The following is a 21024-nucleotide window of genomic DNA, read 5'->3' as shown; positions in this document are numbered from 1 at the left end:
AGTAGCACCTTACTTACGAAGTTATACCTCATTGGGATTACATGTGGACTAAAGTATTATCCAACATTACCGAGGCTATGTCTACACTGACACTTTCGTTGTTAAAACTTTTGTCGCTCAGGGGTGTGACAAAAGTTTTAATGATGAAAAGCACCAGTGTGGACAGCACTTCGTTGGCGGGAGTGCCTGTCCCTCGCTGGAGGTGGTTTTATTGTGTCACTGGGAGAGCTCTTTCCTGTGGATAAGAAGTGGCTACACAGCGCACCTTACAGCAGTGTAGCTGCAGTGACACAGCTGCACCATTGTAAGGTGCACAGCATAGACATAGCCTAAAGGTATCAGAATCTAGTGTGAAGAGGATTTTTTGTGTTTAGCGTTTTACTGTTCTTTAGCAAAATAGCTGCTAAGTATAATTGTAATCTGGTTTAGTGGCTGGCAATGATTACTGTTCTTTTAAACAATTTGTCTGAAATCCAAATAGCGTGAAAAGCATTAAAAAATGTTTTAGATTAGTCGGAAGTCACTTGATACTAGTTACCATAGGGAAAAACCTTTAGTACATTAGTTGTATGCTTACTGTAATTCATGGTAAGTAAAGAAGGTATTAAGAAGCTTATGAATTATCTGATGACTCCCTTTCAAATGAGTGTACCAACAAATCTTTTAAATTTTGTACTACCTTCCCCTCTTTATTTTAAAGAGTATTAATGGCTTAATTTGCAAAATAATGAATGTTAAGTTTTTTTAAAAGCCTGCAATAGCAGAAACTTGAGTGAAATAAATTGATCTATTGTTTTGACAGATGACCTTTGGGTTGTTTCAAAGACTCTATACTTTGAATCCCTGGACACTTTCATTGCATGTAGTGCTTTCTTTGGACCATCATCTAGCAATGAAGTTGAATTATTGCCTCTTAAAGGCTATTATCCCTCAAATTGGTGCTCAAATAGTAAGTTTTATCCCAAAGAATTGTTTAATACATTAATAGACCAATACTTATGAGAAGTATCTGAGTAGGAATGAGGAATAGGGTGACTATTTCTCAAACGTTATTATGAATTATTTTTTGATTATCCAACTGTGCAAAGTATTATTTTCAGGTCAATCATTTAAACAATTCCTTACTGGTTGAGCAATGAGCAGCTGAAGAAGTTAAGGGCCCATAAGGCAAAGTGGTAGACAGTGATTATCTCACCAGTTACAACTGAGGAAGTATGTCATTAGTGTTTTAAGAACTTGCTAGGTAAAATGTATTTTTACATAATAAAGTTTGGAATTATTTAATCTATTCTGACAGGTTTCAGAGTAGCAGCCGTGTTAGTCTGTGTCCGCAAAAAGAAAAGGAGGACTTGTGGCACCTTAGAGACTAACAAATTTATTTGAGCATAAGCTTTCGTGAGCTACAGCTCACTTCATCGATGAAGTGAGCTGTAGCTCACGAAAGCTTATGCTCAAATAAATTTGTTAGTCTCTAAGGTGCCACAAGTCCTCCTTTTCTTGTAATCTATTCTGTGGCTCAGCTGATCTTCCTTCCTGTGTTGTTATATTCCCACACCCTGGTACACCTTAAAAATCAAAGTGTTTGGAATGTTCAGAAAAATAAAGTTGGATAAATTTTTAAAGGACTTTCAGTTTTGAGTTATTTTTGTAAATGTTTCGGAAAGTGAACACTGCCAGTAGAGAGAGAGTTGGAGTTGTTTTGTGACACAGTGACATTTATTATTTGCCAAATATTTCAAAAGTAAATTAGTGCCATCTTCCTTCTTTTAGTTTTGTTCTTCTCCCCTCCACCCCAGCCTCATTTAGACCCACTCCTTATCAGTTTGTTATATTTTGTGGTGGTATTTTGGAAAGTAGTACTTGTGGCACCTTAGAGACTAACCAATTTATTTGAGCATAAGCTTATGCTCAAATAAATTGGTTAGTCTCTAAGGTGCCGCAAGTACTCCTTTTCTTTTTGCGAATACAGACTAACACGGCTGTTACTCTGAAACCTGTCATTTTGGAAAGTGATACTAGAGGGTTTGGAGCATTCCTTGACCAGAGGGAAGTGGGTGCTAGAGCAGAGGCGGTCCTACAGAGAAACGCAAGGAACAGCCAAACACGGGGGAAAGCTTATGTTGAGGATTATGGTTTTTGGTTGCTGGAGTTACAAATAAGCCAAGGAGGAAGTAAGTAGGAACTCTTTGTAGTGCAGCGTATGTTCTTTATGGAGCAGGATAGAGGCCTACACCTGTTGACGCTATTTTGATACAACTTTAAGAGTTTACACAAATACAAAGAATTCAAGAGTTATGTTTTCAATAGCTTTGTTAACACAGGTACACTGCACATGCTTTATATACCAAGTTACTCATTTAATAGACTGAAGATTAAGAAGAAATATCACTGTACATATGTGCAATGTGGCCAAGCAAACATTTCTATCATAGCCAGGCACCCAGAATTCAATGGGAGTTTTGCCTGGAGTGAGAACCACAGGATCGGGCCCTTAACTCTTCCATTCCCTGACTATTGTGTCTAGCTTTGCAATTTTAATGTCTTGGTATAAGGTTTCACATTTATTTTCCTTTTAGATTTTAAAACGAGAAAAAACCCTATCTGTGGCATTGAAATAGGGCTATTTCATACTACTTTGGTCAATTACAAAGCTGAAAACCCTAATGGAGATGTTAAATTAAGCACAGGGCCGGCTCTAGGATTTTTGCTGCCCCAAGGAAAAGATTTGCCTCCCCAAGCTCTAAGAGCGCAACTGCCCAAGAAAAAGAAAAGAAAAAAAAAAGGGTGGCCGGAATGCTGCCCCTGGAATTGTGCCGCCCCAAGCATGTGCTTGCTTTGCTGGTGCATAGAGCCGGTCCTGATTAAGCATGTCTAAAGAGACTTTTAAATAGCCCATAATGTTATTGTAAGACACTAGATTTAAAAAACAAATTTTTCTTCATGGAGGTCTAGCTACATAAACTTGAAATGTTAAGGTTTAGCTATTTTTATATTATCCATATGCAACAACGTTTACATTTTCCTATAATAAAAAGTAGTTCTTCCTTCCCATTTGGCTAATTCAGAAAAGCTTAATGAATTTTCTAGTTCTTAAACACTTTTGAGCTGAAACCAAACACAAAATGTTTTTCCATCATTTAAGACTGCAGAAAGACTAAAGTAAAAATAGGTGTTGTGACTTTAATTGCAGCATTCATTACTGCAGAAAAATAGAACAACTTTCAGGTCTTGTGTGGGCTACTGTCAGAAGACATTGGAAGATGCTTAAATATGAACTTTTGTTTCTGTTATCTTCCCATCATTTTATTGTAGTTTTCGTTGGGTAAAGTTTTTCATTGCATAGTTTGTAAAATACACCTCAGATTGAGTCTATAGTAGTAAGGTAGGCACTAAAAATAATCTGCAAACTAAGGATATGTCTACACTGCAATTAGACACCATGGCTGGCCCGTGCCAGTTGACTTGAGCTAAGGGGCTGTTTAATTGCAGTTTAGGCTTGGCTGGGACCCTCACACCTCGCAGGGGCCTAGAGCCTGAGTTCCAGCCGTAGCCCAAACATCAACGCTGCAGTTGGACAGCCACTTAGTCCGAGCCCCATGAGCATGAGTCACCTGGCACAGGCCAGCTGCAGGTGTCTAACTGTGGTAGAGATATACCCTGAGTTTAATTGTTCTGCACAAACACTGCCACCACATTCTAAAAAGAACGAGCTATTTAGCTGACCAAAGATTGCAGGCTATGTATGATAAATTTTAATTCTTGAGGGGTAAAACAAAGGGCTAAGAACAGTACTAGATAAAATCAACATAAGGCAGGCAGGCTATGTATTGTAATTCATGCTTTGAAAGAAAACTCCACCTGTAAGAGATTTACAAAATGGAAATGAAGCTGGTTTATTGATGAACAAATAATACTTTAAAAGTTCATCTCCTAAACTCCATAGACAATGAAATAATTTCCTTAAAATATTAGAGGAAATGCTGAGATTTTGTATCCAGGTTTCCATCCCTGAAGGATTTTCATGCCAGAACTAGAAATCCCTCAAAATAATGGGCTTAAAGGACATTCTCATTGATCTTTTGCTCTAGAATCATAGGTTAGACATTGTAAAGTCCTCAGTTTGGCTTCCATTACAACAGGGAAAGTTATTTACTCAACATTAGAAATAAATTACTAGACTGTTTTCTGTGGCTGATTACACTTTGTAACCTGCTTTGTAATCTTTCCAGTGATTGTTTATGCCTTGCTGGTTTGTAATGCTGGTACTGAGCTCACAACTTTGAGAAATATGCTGGAGTACTTCAATCCAGCTACTCTACCACTAATGAAGTACCTACTAGAAATGTAAGTATAAGTAACCTCTGTGCTTGCACACAGTCTCATGTGTGTTATATAGATGTGACAGGAACAAGCAAGCTTTCATTTGTGTTTTCTGGACAAAAAGTAAGTGTGAAAAAAAAAGCTGGAAAATGTGGCACTATAAATCAAGTATAGTTAGCACCTAATGACACACTTCAGTTTTCATTAATTTATGATGCAAGTAATTCCTTGCTTAAATCTCATTCAAGGGTTTGAAGTATTTGTTTAGATTTACATACACCTGTGCCCCACCTCTTGTAACTTGGAGATTAATATTAGACTTCTTAATGATTTCTGGATTGTGAAACTTTATAATACAAGTTTAATGTCAAAGTCAGTAACCATACTAATTTAATGGGAACAACCTTTATATTCCGTTAATTAATCTTCCAGTATTTCCTCCCTACATTTGTAACATAGGAACAAATTCATGCCAAGGGTAAAAAATATTCTTGAGTAGTCACAAAGTAATTGTTAAGTGTATAAGATAATTGCAATGATGTCATTAAAGTTATCATTCACATGTATAATGACTTGTTTAACCATATAGAAATATAGACCTTTAATAATAAACTTATAAACCACATGTACAGTACAAATGCATAGATATGCAAACTTGTTTGCCACAAATTTCAAATAACTATCCTTCACTCGAGAGAAGTGTCAGAAAAAACATGCAGGACTAAGAAATCACAGGAAGATTAGATTTAAAATATATATTCCCTGGTGGGAAAGAAGAGGTGGAGGGGCGGGGAGGAAAGAGAGCCAATCTAACAGCCATAACACTAGACTCAGGAGGTGGCTTGTATTGATAAGCATACCAGTAACTTTTAAAACTTGGTGAGATTATGTTTAGCAAACAGAAATCTTTGACCCAGATAAGCAGTGAGGGTATGGTTTATTTAAAAAAAACAAATAGGACAGTGGGTTTTTTAAACCAAATTGGTATTTAGATTATTTGTAACAGAATATGAAAATATTTGGCAGCCATATACAGATTTACTATATTTCAAAATAGAAGGAAGTTCAGAAAAATAATGTATGAATTTGGGATTATATTTAAATATACAGAGATGAAAGTGAAAATATTTTCTCCATTTTTACTTGAAAATCTGGTGAAAGTAAGTCAAAACTACAGTACACTTTGATTCCCTCCCCTTAGAGCAGCAATTTTACATGTATGCACGCACACCTAAAATCATGTGTTTATAAGTTACGTATAGATGCATTGCGTTGCAAATGGTCTGAATTTACTGATCTGTCAACTCTTGTGTTTCTTAGGCCTTTCAGAGTTGAACATGCTAACAGAGTCAACAAAAGAAAATTTATTCCGCCAGCTTTAAATACCAAGAGCACAATGATGTGTGGACTTCTCAGTCCAGAAGTAACACTGGGATTGGCCAGAAAGATGATCCAGATATTCCAGCTGAACCCAGATCAAGCTTCAGCACTGATTCAGATAGCTCAGATGATGGCATCACCTGAAAATGATGCAGAAATGGAAAAACAGGCCTTCCCTATCACAATCATACATGGTAGAAAGCAAATAAAATCATGAAATTACAGCCCTTATTTTTGCCTGATCCTTTGAGCCCCTTTATTGTACACACAAGCACCCAAAGAGATGCTAGATGACTTGATCTGTGTAAGAATACAAGTTGACGTGATGCTATTGTTAGTGGAATATTCATGTCTAAATTCTTTAAATGCTAACATAATAGACTGTACAGTTATCATAGGCTCCACTCCATTTGCAATACTCCATAGTGCAGGATATCCTTATGCCCAGTTTAATGCTGGTTAATCTCAAAGTGAACCAAGTGGAAGTTACTGGAAGCCCATATACATGGAATGTCTTTCTTCAGCTGGTTTACAAAACTACTGCCCTCTCCTCTTGCAAATCTTTCTTGAAGATCCACTTCTTCCATGAGGCCTACAGGAAACATGCTGATTAAGGCTTTGATTCCATTTCAGGATTATCAGCACAGTCACCTGTGCCCTTGGAGGATCCCACTAAATTCTGTAGGACTTTGCATGAACTCTGGGTTCCATTCTAGCAGATCCAATTGCAGAGTCGGGATTTGTTTCTTTCGCTTAATCATTCAATCAATCTAATATAAAAAGTGATTTTTGCTCCATCGTGCTGTATACTGGCCTTGCTAAATAACCACAGAACCTGCTTGCTGCTGTCTTTGTCCTTGATCATCTCCTTTTCCCTACAGTCTTTTTGCCCTCTCATTGTATTGTATCCAAACAGTTTGTAAACTCCTTAGTTCAGAGATCTTATTTTTAATCTGTATTGGGAGGCACATCTCTTAGTGTTGGGTCCTATTAAAATAAATACATTTATAATAATGTTTGGATCAAGCTGCCTATTTTTAAAAAAATTGTGTTATGCTGTCAGCACATGCATCTGTTTTATAATTTATTATTCCAGTTGTAGAGTAACCCATGTCACCGTTCTCTTCTCCTTTCTAAACATCTGCATGCTGTCCCTCGGGGCATAATACACACCTTGTGGACAGTCACTTTGCATTTGCTTCTGAGGGGATTCCTGCCTTAGCAACTTTCAAGCCTTTTCTTTTTCTAAACATTCCAGATAATTAATGCAAATTGTAGGTCCACAAGATTCCCCACAACTATTGGTTGTTCAGGTAGCTGTCTGCTTCCAAAGGAAGTACTGAGAAAAATCAAGCCATAATACTTGAAGAACTAATTTCAATAAATATAAAATTATGTTTCCTTGAAATTATTCATTTGTAACCTTGGGTTTTCTCCCAAAATTTCTCCCAAAACTAGGTGTTTTTGGAGCTGGAAAGAGCTATTTGCTGTCTGTTGTGGTCTTGTTTCTGGTACAGTTATTTGAAAACAGTGAAGCAGCTGAAGGCTCAAGACCAACCCCATGGAAACTTCTGATTGCTTCTTCCACTAACGTTGCTGTTGACAGGGTACTTCTTGGGTAAGGAACATTGAATTAAAAAGATTATAGACTCTTTGCTACATAGGTAGCAAATGACATTTCTTTTTGTCTGTGTGTATGTTTGTATGTCTGTATGTATTATAGTGGCACATCTGCCCTGTTAGACTTAATTGTGTTACTTTTTCCAGTATAGACCCTTTGGGCTAGACTGTGTCCTTCTCTTCTCTTGTAATGGCTCTTGCTCCTCCCCAGAGCAGCTCACCTGAGCTCAAGGACTGTGTAAGTCCAGCAGTGTTAACTGTGCAAGGCTAAGTTTAAACTAACTTCCAGCAGATGGTCAGTCATGGAGGAGAGGCACATTGCACCCTCCTGGGGTGTGGCACAGCAGCCATACCTGAAGCTCCCCTGTGCTCTGGGAGCTTCAGGAAGCACTATGCCTTTATTATTGGCCCAGAGTGGCTAATGGATTGGGAGTCTCAAGAGGCAGAGGGAGTGATGCTGAAAGATGAGTTGATGGTCAGAGAGAGGTGATTTGGAGATGAGAAGAGGTAGAGTGTAAACAATTCATGGTGAACACCAGGTCAAATGAGTGACCAAATCAGCAGGAAGTGGGAGCAGCAAGAGGCTTTCGGATAAGTGGGGAAGTCAGTATGAGTATTGAAGTCACGAAGAATAAGACAAGGGGACTGAGGAAAAGGGAAAACCATCCAGAGTCAAAGAATGATTCACTGCAACCTAAAGTCAGGTGGGGAAGTTACACAACAGACTTCAAAAGGAAGTGACCCTGTGAGAGCGTGGGGCTGGAAACAATAGAAAGGAGAGAGCAGCAGCATCTAGCACACAAAGCGTGTGAGAAGGCAAGGTCACTGCAGGAGAGGGCAGATATGGATGCAGGAAAACAGCCAGGTTGTGTGATGTCAAACATAAATAGGTAGCAGAATATTAAGAGTTGTGTACCAAGTCCGTGTTGTTGCTAAGTGGAGCAAGTGCTCCTAAAAGGGGAGTAAAAGAGTTGGGAAGAAGAGGGAGAAGAGAATGAATGAAGTTAGGTGGTAGGTGTGAAGACAAGAGGAGAACAAGTCAGAAATAAAAGGGGACAGGGTTAAAAAGAGACATCATCAGCAATGATGAGTATTAGAAGGAAGTGAGCATGAATGTGGGATTGAGAGGATCAACAAGAGGAGCCAGCATGGGAAGGAAGTTGGAGAGGTTAAGGTTTAGTGCAGCTTGTGGAAGCAAGTGATGGGGATGAAAGGAGGGATAAGGAGTAAGGAACAAAATGCAGGTGAGGAGTGCTTTTGGGAGGACTATTACAAAAGTATCAAGTATCACTGAGAGAAATTTAATCAACATTAATCTACTCTTGTCAAAATAAATGACCAGTGCATGTTTTGTAGTACATGGCTTTACTTCACATGATAAATTGGCTGTAAAAAAGTTTGTGTTTTGATTATCTGTCACTGTTAAGAGTAGTCATTTTCCATGCAAGTTTTGCATTTTGTTCCATTTCTACAATAAGTGTCTTGCATCTTTTTTCAAAGTCTACTGGATCTTGGATTTGAGGACTTTATCAGAGTTGGAAGTGTTAGAAAAATTGCCAAGCCAGTTCTTCCTTACAGGTAAGGCTTAAGATCTTCAGAGGACTGAATAGATCACATGATTGATAGTAGTAAGTGGTACTGTAAGGTGATGGCTGTGAAGGCTATGGAAATATGATTTTAATGTGTCTTTCAACATCTCTTGCAGAGCAGTTGATTTTACAGAAAATGTAATAGTGGTAATGGCTTATAGTTTGTAATCAAACAGTCTTATATGGCTGTGTTGATCTAAAATGGTTTGGGTTTTAGACATCTGTTTAAAAGTTGGTATGATTTAAGCAGAAGTGATCTAGATAGCATTTTCTGTGCAATTTAAGTTAACAAAGCATAGTATGAACTTAAAGAGCTTGGAAAAGTGTTCAATTACTCAGAATCGCCAGCTGAGTGTTACACTCAGATATCATATATAAACATGCCTGCATAAGAATGAAAAACAAGCTCCTCAGTTCTAATCCAGACTGCAGCTAACTTGCTACGTGGCTTTGGGCACTCATGACTTAGGTAAGATTCTCTCCATTGTATAATGGAAGAAACAAACATATCTCACATGGGTATTGTGAAGATTTACAAACATTAACTAAATCAATCATACTGAAGTAGTGAATATAACTATTTTATATACTTCCTGTATTTGAGTGCTAAAAGCAGTTATATTCAATATTCATAACTCATTTCAAAATATTTTTAAAGCTTACATGCAGGCTCTGGAAGTGAAAATGAACAATTAAAAGAACTGCTTGCCTTGATGAAAAAAGATTTAACTCCAGCAGAAAAAATATATGTGAGGAAGAGTATTGATCATCATAAGCTGGGAACCAATAAAGCTATTCTGCAACAGGTACTTAAACACACTGATTGAAAGAAGAGAGAATAAACAGTTTAGAAGTCTTTACTTGAGAGGCCAAGCATGTATAAACTGGCAGTCCCCTCTGATGTCTGATGCTGCCAAAGCCTTATACTCGTATAGAATGAGATATATTCTAGACCCTGACAAGTTTTTTTCCAAAATACTTTAGTAAATGAAGGTTGTATGATTGAGTTCTACTTTAAATGTATTAAAGAAAGGGAATCACAAGATAAGAGGTGTCCGCTGGAACCTTAAATGTAATATAAAATATTTAATTGTGGGGGAGGGGGCAAAACTGTTAATGCAGCTTTGAAGAAGCATGTGTACCAGATGTTATAGAAGTTGAACTTCAGTCTTTGGTGTCTGTATACCACAGTGATGGGTATACTAGAAATGCCTAGAGAGATGGAAATTTAATTATGTAACTTATGCTATCATGGAATCAGTAGCAATGTATTTGTGTAGGTTATTAAATCTCTTCCCCACACACCCCATCACAAAGGTGAGAGTGGTTGGAGCAACCTGTGCTGCCTGCCCATTCCCTTCCATGAATGACCTTAAGTTTCCTGTGGTGGTACTGGATGAGTGCAGTCAGATGACAGAACCTGTTTCTCTCCTTCCCATTGCAAGGTACAAATCAACTGTTTAGATTTCGGTTTAGCAATGACTTTTAGCTAATACTGACAACTTTAAATAACGATCACACTTTGGTATTTTAAGAACATAATTAATTTGCACTCATCAAGAAAACAAAGTCTGGACTAGTATGCATTAAGTGGACACCCATTTAATTCAGTTGACAAAGGAGGTGTGTGAATTGGTGGATTCTTAAAAGCTCCAGGAATTTAATCATGAATATGACTTGGCCAGCTAAGCCCCGAATTCCACATGTCACTAAGCCATTGCCTGGGGGGCCAGGATGATCTCACCATCACAGAAGAGGTGGGGGGAGAAAAAAGATACTAGAGAGAATGTGGGAGTACTTTTAAAAGAGGTGTATCACTATTGAGTTTACCGTCATCTACACCCAAAGTCTTTAGCCCCATTTCCCATGAATTATCTTCTCTCAGGCAAGTCCAAGGTTTCCTAGGGAGGCAAGCCCCAGCCTGTGCCCAACTGTTCCTAAACTGGGAACATTTTCGCCCAGGTGATTTTGTTTTCTTCCCCTTCCCCTTTCTGACACTGTTTTGCCTCCTTCAGCATCTCAGTCTTCTTGGATATTACCTCTCCTTCTCACTTCCCTTGGAATGAGCTATGTCTGATTTATATTGGCCCAGACCCCTCCCACTCTTAGCAGCCCCTAAGAGGTTAATTGGAGTCACCTGCTTGTGGGGTTGGGTTTTTTTTTGTTTTTGTTTTTTCTCCCATGTGACAGTTCACTCTGTCACAAGGGGTTAATAGAAGAGGAGCCCAGTACAAAGCAAACTGCTAATTATAAAGTGAACCACATTGTAAAATGAATTAATTACAGTACTAACAACAATTAGAGTTTGTGTTTTGGATTTTCATTGGAATACTGATTGCAGGTTTGAGTGTGAAAAGCTGATTCTAGTTGGAGACCCTAAGCAGCTTCCACCAATTATTCCAGGGTCTGAAGGTGCTCATGATAATGGATTGGAGCAGACTCTCTTTGACCGGCTTTGCTTGATGGTATGTGCTGCTAAACACATCTTTTAAAAGATATGGGATGAAATCCAGGCCCTGTTGAATTTAGTGGTGCCAGGATTTCACTCCCGTGTTCTCTGAGGCAGTTAATCTAAATGCATCTTAGTAGGAGAGTGATTTTTTGTCGTTTTATCCAGATTTTTTTTTCTGTAAGTATTACTTATCAATAATTGAACCCCTCATAGAAGCTTGAAAACATCATGTGCGTGAATAAAATGGGAGTGAATTACAGTATACTTGCCAGCTTCTGTCCTCAGTTATGCAGGTACAGTTTCCATAAACATCAGTGAGAGCTTCAGGAATGTATCCAGGGACACAACTGGATCTTAATAGTTTAATCTCTATTTGTTTTTTACTATAGAGTAAGTCAGTGATCCCCAAACTGTGGGGCATGTCCCCTAGGGAGGACATTTGGGGATGGTGCGTGGGGAGGCCCGGGTCAGCCCCCACGCGGGAGTGGTAAGGGAGCGCCACCCAGCTCCACGCTGCCCCCAGCTCTGCTCCTGGCCCTAGCCCCAGCTCCCACCACGGCTCTGGTCCTGCTCCAGGCCCCCAACTCTGGCTTCTGGGGGGACACAGACCAGATAAATGTGGGGGGGGCGCACGAGCAAAAAAGGTTGGGGACCACTGATCTAAATAACTCTTTTCTATTAGTTGCTTGATTGATATAAATTATTAAGCAATTTCCCAGTGATTAGCAACTATTTACATTTTCTTCATATTTTTTGTGTTGCATTTCTTTAGGGACATGATGCAGTCTTTCTTAGGACACAGTATCGCTGTCACCCTGCTATTAGTGCTGTAGTCAATGATCTGTTCTATGAAGGAAATCTGTTGGATGGCATTTCAGAGATGGACAGAAGTCCACTATTGGATTGGCTTCCAACACTATGTTTCTTTAATGTTAATGGGACAGAGCAGGTAGGTTTTTAAATAACTTCAAAAGTAGTCAATAGATATCTTGGTTTGGGATTTTACTTGTTAGGGTTTTTGCATTATCCTTGGATGGCTAAATGTTTTTTTAAATAGCCTTTCAGCAGAGCATAATTTGAAATCTCTTTCCCATCTCCAGATTGAAAGAGATAATAGCTTTTATAATATGGCAGAAGTTTCTTTTATAATCAAGCTTATCCAGTCTCTGATTGCAAGTGGAATAGACGGATCCATAATTGGGGTGATTACACTATATAAGTCACAGATGTATAAGGTATGTACAAGAAGTGATGAACAGTCAACCGTAAATGAGTCCCATTTAAATGTAATACATGAGGGCAAGCAACTGAATATTGATAAAATGTACAAGTGCTTATATACAACTGCTAGAAGTTTAAATACTAGGATCGGTGACCTAAAGTGCCTGGCAGTAAATGAGAATATTGATATAATAGGCGTCACAGAAACATGGTGGAATGAGGATAATCACTGGCACACAGTAATAGCACGAGATAAAAATATATGGAATGACAGAGTAAGTTGCGCACGTAGGGGAGTGGCACTATAAGTGAAAGAAAGCATTAACGCAAATATAATAAAACTTCTCAATGAATCAGACTACACCAGAGAATCTCTCTGGATAGGAATTCCATGTTTGAACAATAAGAGTATAACAGTAGGAATATACTAGCGACCACCTGACCAGGATGGTGACAGTGATTGTGAAATGCTAAGGGAGATTAGAGAAGCTACAAAGGCAGAAAACTCAGAAATAATTAGGGTTTTCAACTATCCTCATATTGACTGGATATGTTATCTCAGGAATAGATGCAGAGATAAAATTTCAGACAACATAAATGACTGTTTCTTGGAATAGTTTGTCCTGAAGCCCACAAGGGAAGAGGCAATTTCTGATTTAGTCCTAAAGTACATCAGAAGCCTACTAAACAGTCAGTGGGGGCCCCTGGATGATTGAGATGCTGAAGGAGCACTCAAGGAAGACTTATGGAGAAGCTAATTGAATTCTTTGCATGAGTCTTCACTGCAGAGGGTGTGGGGGAGATCCACACACCAGAGCCATTCTTTTTAGGTGACAAATCTGAGGAACTGTCCCAGATTGAGGAGGTTTTGGAACAAATTTATAAATTCAGCAGTAATAAATCACCAGAACCAGATGGTATTCACCCAAGAGTTCTGAAGGAACTCAAATATGAAATTGCGGAATGACTAATATAATGGCGATTTTTAAAACCGGCTCCAGAGGTAAGCATGACAGGCTGTTAAGCCTAATTTCAGTACCAGGCAAATGGGGTTAAAACTATAGTAAAGAACAGAATTATCAGACACACAGATGACCACAATGTGTTGGGAAAAAGTCAACACTGCTTTTCTAAAGGGAAATTATGCCCCAGTCTATTAGAATTATTTTAGTGTGTCAACAAGCATGTGGACAATGGTGATCCAGTGGATATAATACACAGAAAACCTTTGGCAAGGCCCTCACCAAAGGCTCTTAAGTAAACTAAGCAATCATGGGATAAGAGGGAAGGTCCTGTCATAGATCAGTTACTGGTTAAAAGATAGGAAACAAAGGGTAGGAATAAATGGTCAGTTTTCACAGTGGAGAGAGGTAAATAGCAGGGTTCCCCCAACGATCTGTACTGGGACCTGTGCTATTCAACATATCAATAAATGAAAGGAGAAAAGGGGATGAACAGTGAGGTGGCAAAATTTGCAGACAATACAAAACTACTCAAAACAGTTAAGTCCAAAAACACTGAAGCGTTACAAAGGGATCTCATAACACTGAGTGACTGGGCCACAAAATGGCAGATGGAATTCAATGTTGATAAGTGCAAAGTAATTTACATTGGAAAAAATAATCCAACGACGCATACAAAATGATGGGGTCTAAATTAGCTGTTGGCACTCAAGAAAGATCTTGGAGTCATTGTGGATAGTTCTCTGAAAACATCTATTCAGTGTGCAGCAGCAGTCAAAAAAGCTAACAATGCTAGAAACCATTAGGAAAGGGATAAGTAATAAAACAGAAACGATCATGATACCAATATCTAAATCCATTGTATGCCCACACGTTGAATACAGTGTGCAGTTCTGGGCACCCTGTCTCATTAAAAAGAATTGGAAAAAGTACAGAGAAGGGTAACAAAAGTGATCGGGGTATGGAACAGCTTTCCTATGAGGAGAGATTAAAGAGACTGTCACTGTTCATCTTAGAAAAGAGATGACTAAAGCAGGAAGTGATAGAGGTCTATAAAATCATGAGTGGTGTGGAGAAAGTTACAGGAAAAGTGTTATTTACCCCTTCACATAACACAACAACTAGGGATCACTTGATTCAAATAATAAACAGTAAGTGTAAAACAAAAGGAAATACTTCTTCACACCGTCAGCCTGTGGAACTTTATTGCCAGGGGATGTTGTGATGGCCATAAGTATAACTGGGTTCAAAAAAGAATTAGAAAAGTTCATGGAGGATAGGTCCATCAGTGGCTATTAGCTGAGATGGTCAGGGACCCAACCCCATTCTTTGAGTGTTCCAAACCTCCACCTGCCAGAAGCTGGGACTGGACAACTGAAATTGCCCAGTTCTGTTCATTCCCTCTAAAGCAGCTCTCAGGGGACAGGATACTGACCCTGTATGGCTGTTCTTAAGAAATTGCAATAAAGTATTTTTCTTCATAATGTAAGTTTCTATTCTTTATTAAAAATGGTAATGTTTATATAGTTGTTTCTTCCAAAAGAATATATCTTGTTATAAACAGTGTGTCTTTGAACTGAGCAATCTGGATTTTTTTTTCCTGGTGGACTCAATAGTGAGGAAGGAGCGCTAAACAACATTTGATCATAGATAGACCAAAGTTGGCATTTACTTTGCTGTTAAACATATTTACATAAATTTGCATAACTTTGCTAATAAACAACTCAGAAGGATTGTGTTAATTCATACAGCTGAGATTCACTGCCTCAGAAATTTGGTTCATTCCCTCCCCCAAGTGTAATCAGCATTATAGAAAACTGACTGATAATACATCAGAACCTCTCTAATTTTAACTAATGGATGGGAAGCCCATTGTGAATTGATTATGTATGCCAGGAATGGAATCATTGTGTCTAACATGGTGCTCTCTATTTAGCAAATGAGGAGTTGTATGTGATATGTACCTGTCACTCTGTCCTCAAAGTCTTATGTTGGGCTGTCTGGTTGCCAGGAAGGAATGCTGTCCCTCATTAGACATATGGATGTTGTGTCAGGATAGACTCAATGCAAAATTTTGTGTTAGCACTTGATGGAGGTACTCCTGTAATATATAATCAATAGAGTTGCTAGTTCGTTTAATGTGAGTAGACTCAGACTCCTCAGCAGTATTTTTATTGGAGACATGAATGAGTGTGACTATGTAACTAGTATATTTATAAACCAATGACTCTTCATCAACTTCTTTTGTCCACAGATTTATAATTTACTTAGTGCTGTACACTCAGATGCTCTTGAGATTAAAGCCATCCAAGTGTCTACTGTAGATGCATTCCAAGGAGCAGAAAAGGAAATCATTGTTTTGTCGTGTGTGAGAACAAAACAAGTTGGGTTCATAGACTCAGAAAATAGAATGAATGTTGCTCTGACAAGAGGAAAGAGGCATTTGTTGATTGTGGGAAATCTGGCCTGTTTGCGTAAGAACAAACTATGGGGACGCGTAATTCACCACTGTGAAGGTAAAAATTAATATTTTTAATTTTAAAACCACCTCTTAATTGGTATAGTTTTTTTCTGGCTGTAATAAAACTGTATTGCACCTTATTTAAATGTCTGCAGTGTATCTGCAAACAGTTATTTATGCTTAGCAGCCTGTAATCAGTTTGCAGGTATGAGGCTGCTCTTTCTTTTCCTGATATCAGCAGGTAGCCAACAAGTCAAAAAAAAGTATTAACAGCCAGCTCCTCTAATGGAGCAGCTCCCATCTTCTCATTGGTCTTCTCTACCCCTGTAACAATCACATCACTCAGTCAAGTGAGGTGAAAAGAGGAAGTGAAATCCTCAAGAAGTGAGGTCCACCAAACTGCCCAACACCAGGCAACCCCCAGGGCCTGTGGTTGCACAGCTGAAACCCAGCACAAGGTACAATATGGGTAGGGGCCTGAAGTCCTTACAGACTCTGCAGTTCAAACCTCAGCCCTATGCACCTGTTGAATTTGACCTTTTAGCCATCAGTCCCTCCACTTAGCTCTCTCTTATCAATACAGGGACTTCCTCTTGTCCATCTTCCCTCCTCACTCACTGAAATCTCTCCTTTTGACAACTAAGGCTCTTCTCCCCTCCAACACAACAAGCAGCATAATTAGAGCTAAAACTTGCAGCTTTCCTCTTTGGTTATATTTCCTGTCTTCCCTCTAATTCCCTAGCTGTAGATTTTGAAAAAAAGTTTTAGTGATGAAAAGGGAGCTTCCTACCCCAGAGTCTACTCCAGTTCCTTGGGAAATGACTGCTGTCAGGGTTCCCGCCCCACTCTGAACTCTGGGGTACAGATGTGGGGACCTGCATGAAAGACCCCCTAAGCTTATATTCTACAGCTTAGGTTAAAAACTTCCCCGACACACATTCCTTTCCTTGTCCTTGGACAGTATTGCTGCCACCACCAAGTGATTTTACACAAAAATTCAGGAAAGGGTCACTTGGAGTCCCTGTTCCCCCAAAATATCCCCCCAAGTCCCTTCACCCCCTTTCCTGGAGAGGCTTGAGAATAATATACCAACCAATTGGTTACAATGTAAGCACAGATCAAACCCTCTATCTTTAGGACACTAAAATCAATCAGGTTCTTAAAAGACGAGCTTTATTATAAAGTAAAAAAATCACACCTGCAAAATCAGCATGGAAGGTAACTTTACGGGATAATAAAAAGATTTAAAACACAGAGGACTCCCCTCTGGACTCAGCTTCACAGTTACAAAAAAACAGGAATAAAACTACCTCTTAGCATAGGGAAAATTCACAAGCTAAAAACAAAAGATAACCTAACACATTTCCTTGCCTCACTTACAATTTTTGTAATTCTTAGATGGATTATTCCAGGTATATTTTCAGGAGATGTTGTCCCTGTTGGCTTCTCTCTCCGGCTGGAGAGGGAACAAACAAAAAGAGCACAAACAAACCCCCCTCCGATTTTAAAGTATTTTCTTCCCTTATTGGTCCTTTTGGTCAGGTGCCAACCAGGTTATTTGAGCTTCTTAACCCCTTACAGGTAAAGATTTAGGACAGCTGCCCAGGAGGGATTTTATGCTACCCTTATCTGTATGTTTATGAAGGAAAGAGTACTGTGGAAAGGGATCTGGGTGTCATAGTGTAACGCTGTTACAAAAAAGCAAACATCATTCTGGGATGTATTAGCAGGAGTATTGTGAGCAAGACATGAGAAGTAATTCTTTCACTTTACTCCACGCTGATTAGGCCTCAACTGGAGTATTGTGTCCAGTTCTGGGCGCCACATTTCAGGAAAGATGTGGATAAATTGGAGAACGTCCAGAGAAGAGCAATAAAAATTATTAAAGGTCTAGAAAACATGACTTGTGAGGGAAGATGGAAAGAAATTGGGTTTATTTAGTCTGGAGAAGAGAAGACTGAGAGAAGACATAACGGTTTTCAAGTACATAAAAGGTTATTACAAGGAGGAGGGAGAAAAATTGTTCTTCTTAACCTCTGAGGATAGGCAAGAAGCAATGGGCTTAATTTGCAGCCCATTTAGATTGGACATTAGGAAAAACTTTCTAACTGTCAGAGTGGTTAATCACTGGAATAAGTTGCCTAGGGAGGTTGTGGAATTTCCATTATTGGGGATTTTTAAGAGCAGGTTGGACAAACACCTGTCAGGGATGGTCTAGATTAGTGGTTCCCAAACTTGTTCCACCGCTTGTGCAGGGAAAGCTCCTGGCGGGCCGGGCCGGTTTGTTTACCTGCCACGTCCACAGGTTTGGGCGATGGCAGCTCCCACTGGCCGCAGTTCACTGCTCCAGGCCAATGGGAGCTGCTGGAAGTGGCGGCCAGTATGTCCCTCAGCCTGCGCTGCTTCCAGCAGCTCCCATTGGCCTGGAGCCAGTGGGAGCCGCAATCGGCCGAACCTGCAGACGCGGCAGGTAAACAAACTGGCCCGGCCCACCAGGGGCTTTCCCTGCACAAGCGGTGGAACAAGTCTGGGAACCACTGGTCTAGATAATACTTAGTCCTGCCTTGAGTGCAGGGACTGGACTAGATTGCCTCTCGAGGTCCCTTCCAGTTCTATGATTCTGTGTTGACATCTGAAATATCATTGGCATCTGAGTTAGTCCCAATAAAATAAACGAGGCAGTTCACACCTCAAAGCTATTGTTTCAGGCTCTCTGCAAACTCAGGCAGACATTACTGAATCAATTATAGGCCATGTTTACACTATGGGAACTCTAGTGGCATAACTACAACACGACAGCTATGCCAGTATAACCCCTGTAACGTAGATGCAGTCTATAGCAATGGAAATGCTGTCACTGTAGGAATACCGCCTCCCAGATGACGATAACTAGGTCAACTGAAACAATCTTCCATTGACTTTGCTGTGTGTCCTCCTGGGGTTGGGTTGGCATAGCTACAGCACTTGGATGTGGATTTTTCACACCCCTGAGCACCATAGACCAGGCCATATTCCCATCATCAGATCTTTAAAGTTTTCCTTGAAACAGTGACAGCCAGAGACTTTTAAAAATGAAAACGGAGACTCTAAAATACAACTTGTGGCACCTTAGAGACTAACTAATTTATTTGAGCATAAGCTTTCGTGAGCTACAGCTCACTTCATCGGATGCATCCTTTTCTTTTTGCGAATACAGACTAACACGGCTGCTACTCTGAAAGCTAAAGTACAACTGACACCCTCAGCTACGCTTTTGTACACCCATGTGTGGGGCACACCACACACTTTGAGAAACAGTGAGTTAGCATGTTAGGAGGTGCTACAGCCGTTCTCAGCTGGTGGGGAAAAAAAAAAGAAAAGAGGTAGGATCTGCTGCCAGAGAAGAGTTGGATGCCAAAACTCTACCCACTAAATTAGTTAACTACCTGTTGACATTAGAAGAAGAGCCCCATTGATTTATAATGGTTAGGCTCCTTGCAGAAATCCAGTTTTCAAGGTTAGGGAAACATTTCCTTTTGGTGTGTTTTGGGAATTAGATATTTTCATCACGACAATATGATTGTATGATAGATGTTGCAACGTAAGGTGTAATTGTCCTGTGTGACTGCTTTTAGGAAGAGAGAATGGATTGCAACATGTAAGCCAGTATGAGGAACAACTGAACAACATTCTTAAATATTACTTGGAGGAAAAAGAAAGAATAAGCAAAAGCAAAAGAAAAAAATCTCTTTCACAGCAGGAAAAAGGTATAAAAATTGTGTGCTTTTCTATGTAACGCCAAAGAATATTTTAAATAGATAGTATAATATAATAAATAAGCATTTGTAACATAATTTTTTTATATTCCAGTGCACGCATACCTCTGTATTTACTCCATATATGAACCACTAAAATAATTACATCTAATTGCTTGACAACTGAAGTCCTTAAATTTAAGAGCACTGTAACTTGCATTGTCTCTCTCTGTTAACTCCCTAGTTTAGATGATAGATCTAACTTTAAAAGGCCCTTGGAGTGATCCTGGAAGTTACAGGCCAGTAGTAAGCCTTATATCTATACCTGCAAATTGGTTGAAACAATAATTACAGAGAGAATAACAAAACACCTGGAACATTAGATATGGTCTAACCAGCACAGTTTCTGCAAAGAAAAATGTTCTCAGTAATCTATTAGAATTCTTTAAAGATGTTAGTGAGTAGTGGACAGAAGAGAAAAGTTGACACTTACTTTAGTCTCTCAAAAGGCCTATGACAATCTCTCAGAGATTTTAGAGACTACTCAAAAACTATGTAGTTTTAGAAGCAAAATATTGTCATGTACCAAAAACTAGCTTAGAAGCAGGAAACAAACAGTAGGAATAAATCATTAATCATCGCAAAAGATTAATACAAGGGTGCCTCAAGGTTCTGTACTAGGTCCAGTGTTGTTTAATATGTTTAACAACAATCAAGAGAGAGAGAGTTGAAGCAGCGAGGTAGCAAAATTTGCAGACCACACAAAATTTTATGTGCTAGTCAAGTCCAAGGAAGATAGAGTAACTCCATAGTGACCTACTATAGGTAGGTGAATGGGCAACACAATGGCAGATGAAATTCTATGTTGATAATTGCAAAATGATGCACATTGGAAGGGGAAATTTGAATTACTCATACATCATACAGGTTCTAAATTAACTGTATTAGCTCAGGAAAGGGACATGGGCATAATTGTGGACAACTCAATGAAGACCTTTGCTCAATGTGCAGCTGCAGTCAGAAAAAATAAAAAACAAATAAGATGTTAGGATGCATAAGGAATGGAATGAAGAATAAGATGGAAAATATTATAATGATATTATGTGAAATAGTGGTGCCACTTCCTCTGGAATACTGTGTGCAGTACTAGCCATCCCATCTCCAAAACCATATCACAGAATTATAAGGGGCTCAGAGAAAGTTATGGGAATGATTAAGGCTATGTAGGAAGCCTCTGTGGAAGATAGAAATTCCACCTTATAGTGTCTAATAAAGGCATTAATAG

At 39.1% G+C, this 21024-nt stretch overlaps 1 protein-coding gene across 1 annotated transcript in view; it reads left to right on the top strand.

The window, feature by feature from the left end:
• The window catches only part of ZGRF1 (zinc finger GRF-type containing 1), a 52045-nt gene that overhangs the window by 25321 nt on the left and 5700 nt on the right, over positions 1-21024 (top strand). Inside the window, exons 18-30 of the mRNA XM_078852409.1 lie at positions 803-949; positions 4230-4344; positions 5524-5537; positions 5652-5894; positions 7159-7318; positions 8821-8898; positions 9568-9715; positions 10227-10354; positions 11251-11374; positions 12134-12310; positions 12462-12596; positions 15799-16060; positions 19620-19751. Coding sequence (XP_078708535.1) covers positions 803-949; positions 4230-4344; positions 5524-5537; positions 5652-5894; positions 7159-7318; positions 8821-8898; positions 9568-9715; positions 10227-10354; positions 11251-11374; positions 12134-12310; positions 12462-12596; positions 15799-16060; positions 19620-19751 — 1863 coding nt within the window. The remainder of the gene's footprint in view (positions 1-802; positions 950-4229; positions 4345-5523; positions 5538-5651; positions 5895-7158; positions 7319-8820; positions 8899-9567; positions 9716-10226; positions 10355-11250; positions 11375-12133; positions 12311-12461; positions 12597-15798; positions 16061-19619; positions 19752-21024) is intronic.

Source organism: Lepidochelys kempii, chromosome 4 (genome assembly GCF_965140285.1).
Source record: "Lepidochelys kempii isolate rLepKem1 chromosome 4, rLepKem1.hap1, whole genome shotgun sequence".
NCBI lineage: Eukaryota > Metazoa > Chordata > Testudines > Cheloniidae > Lepidochelys > Lepidochelys kempii.
Note: the sequence above shows the minus strand (reverse complement) of the source record. Positions and strands in the feature narration are given on the sequence as shown.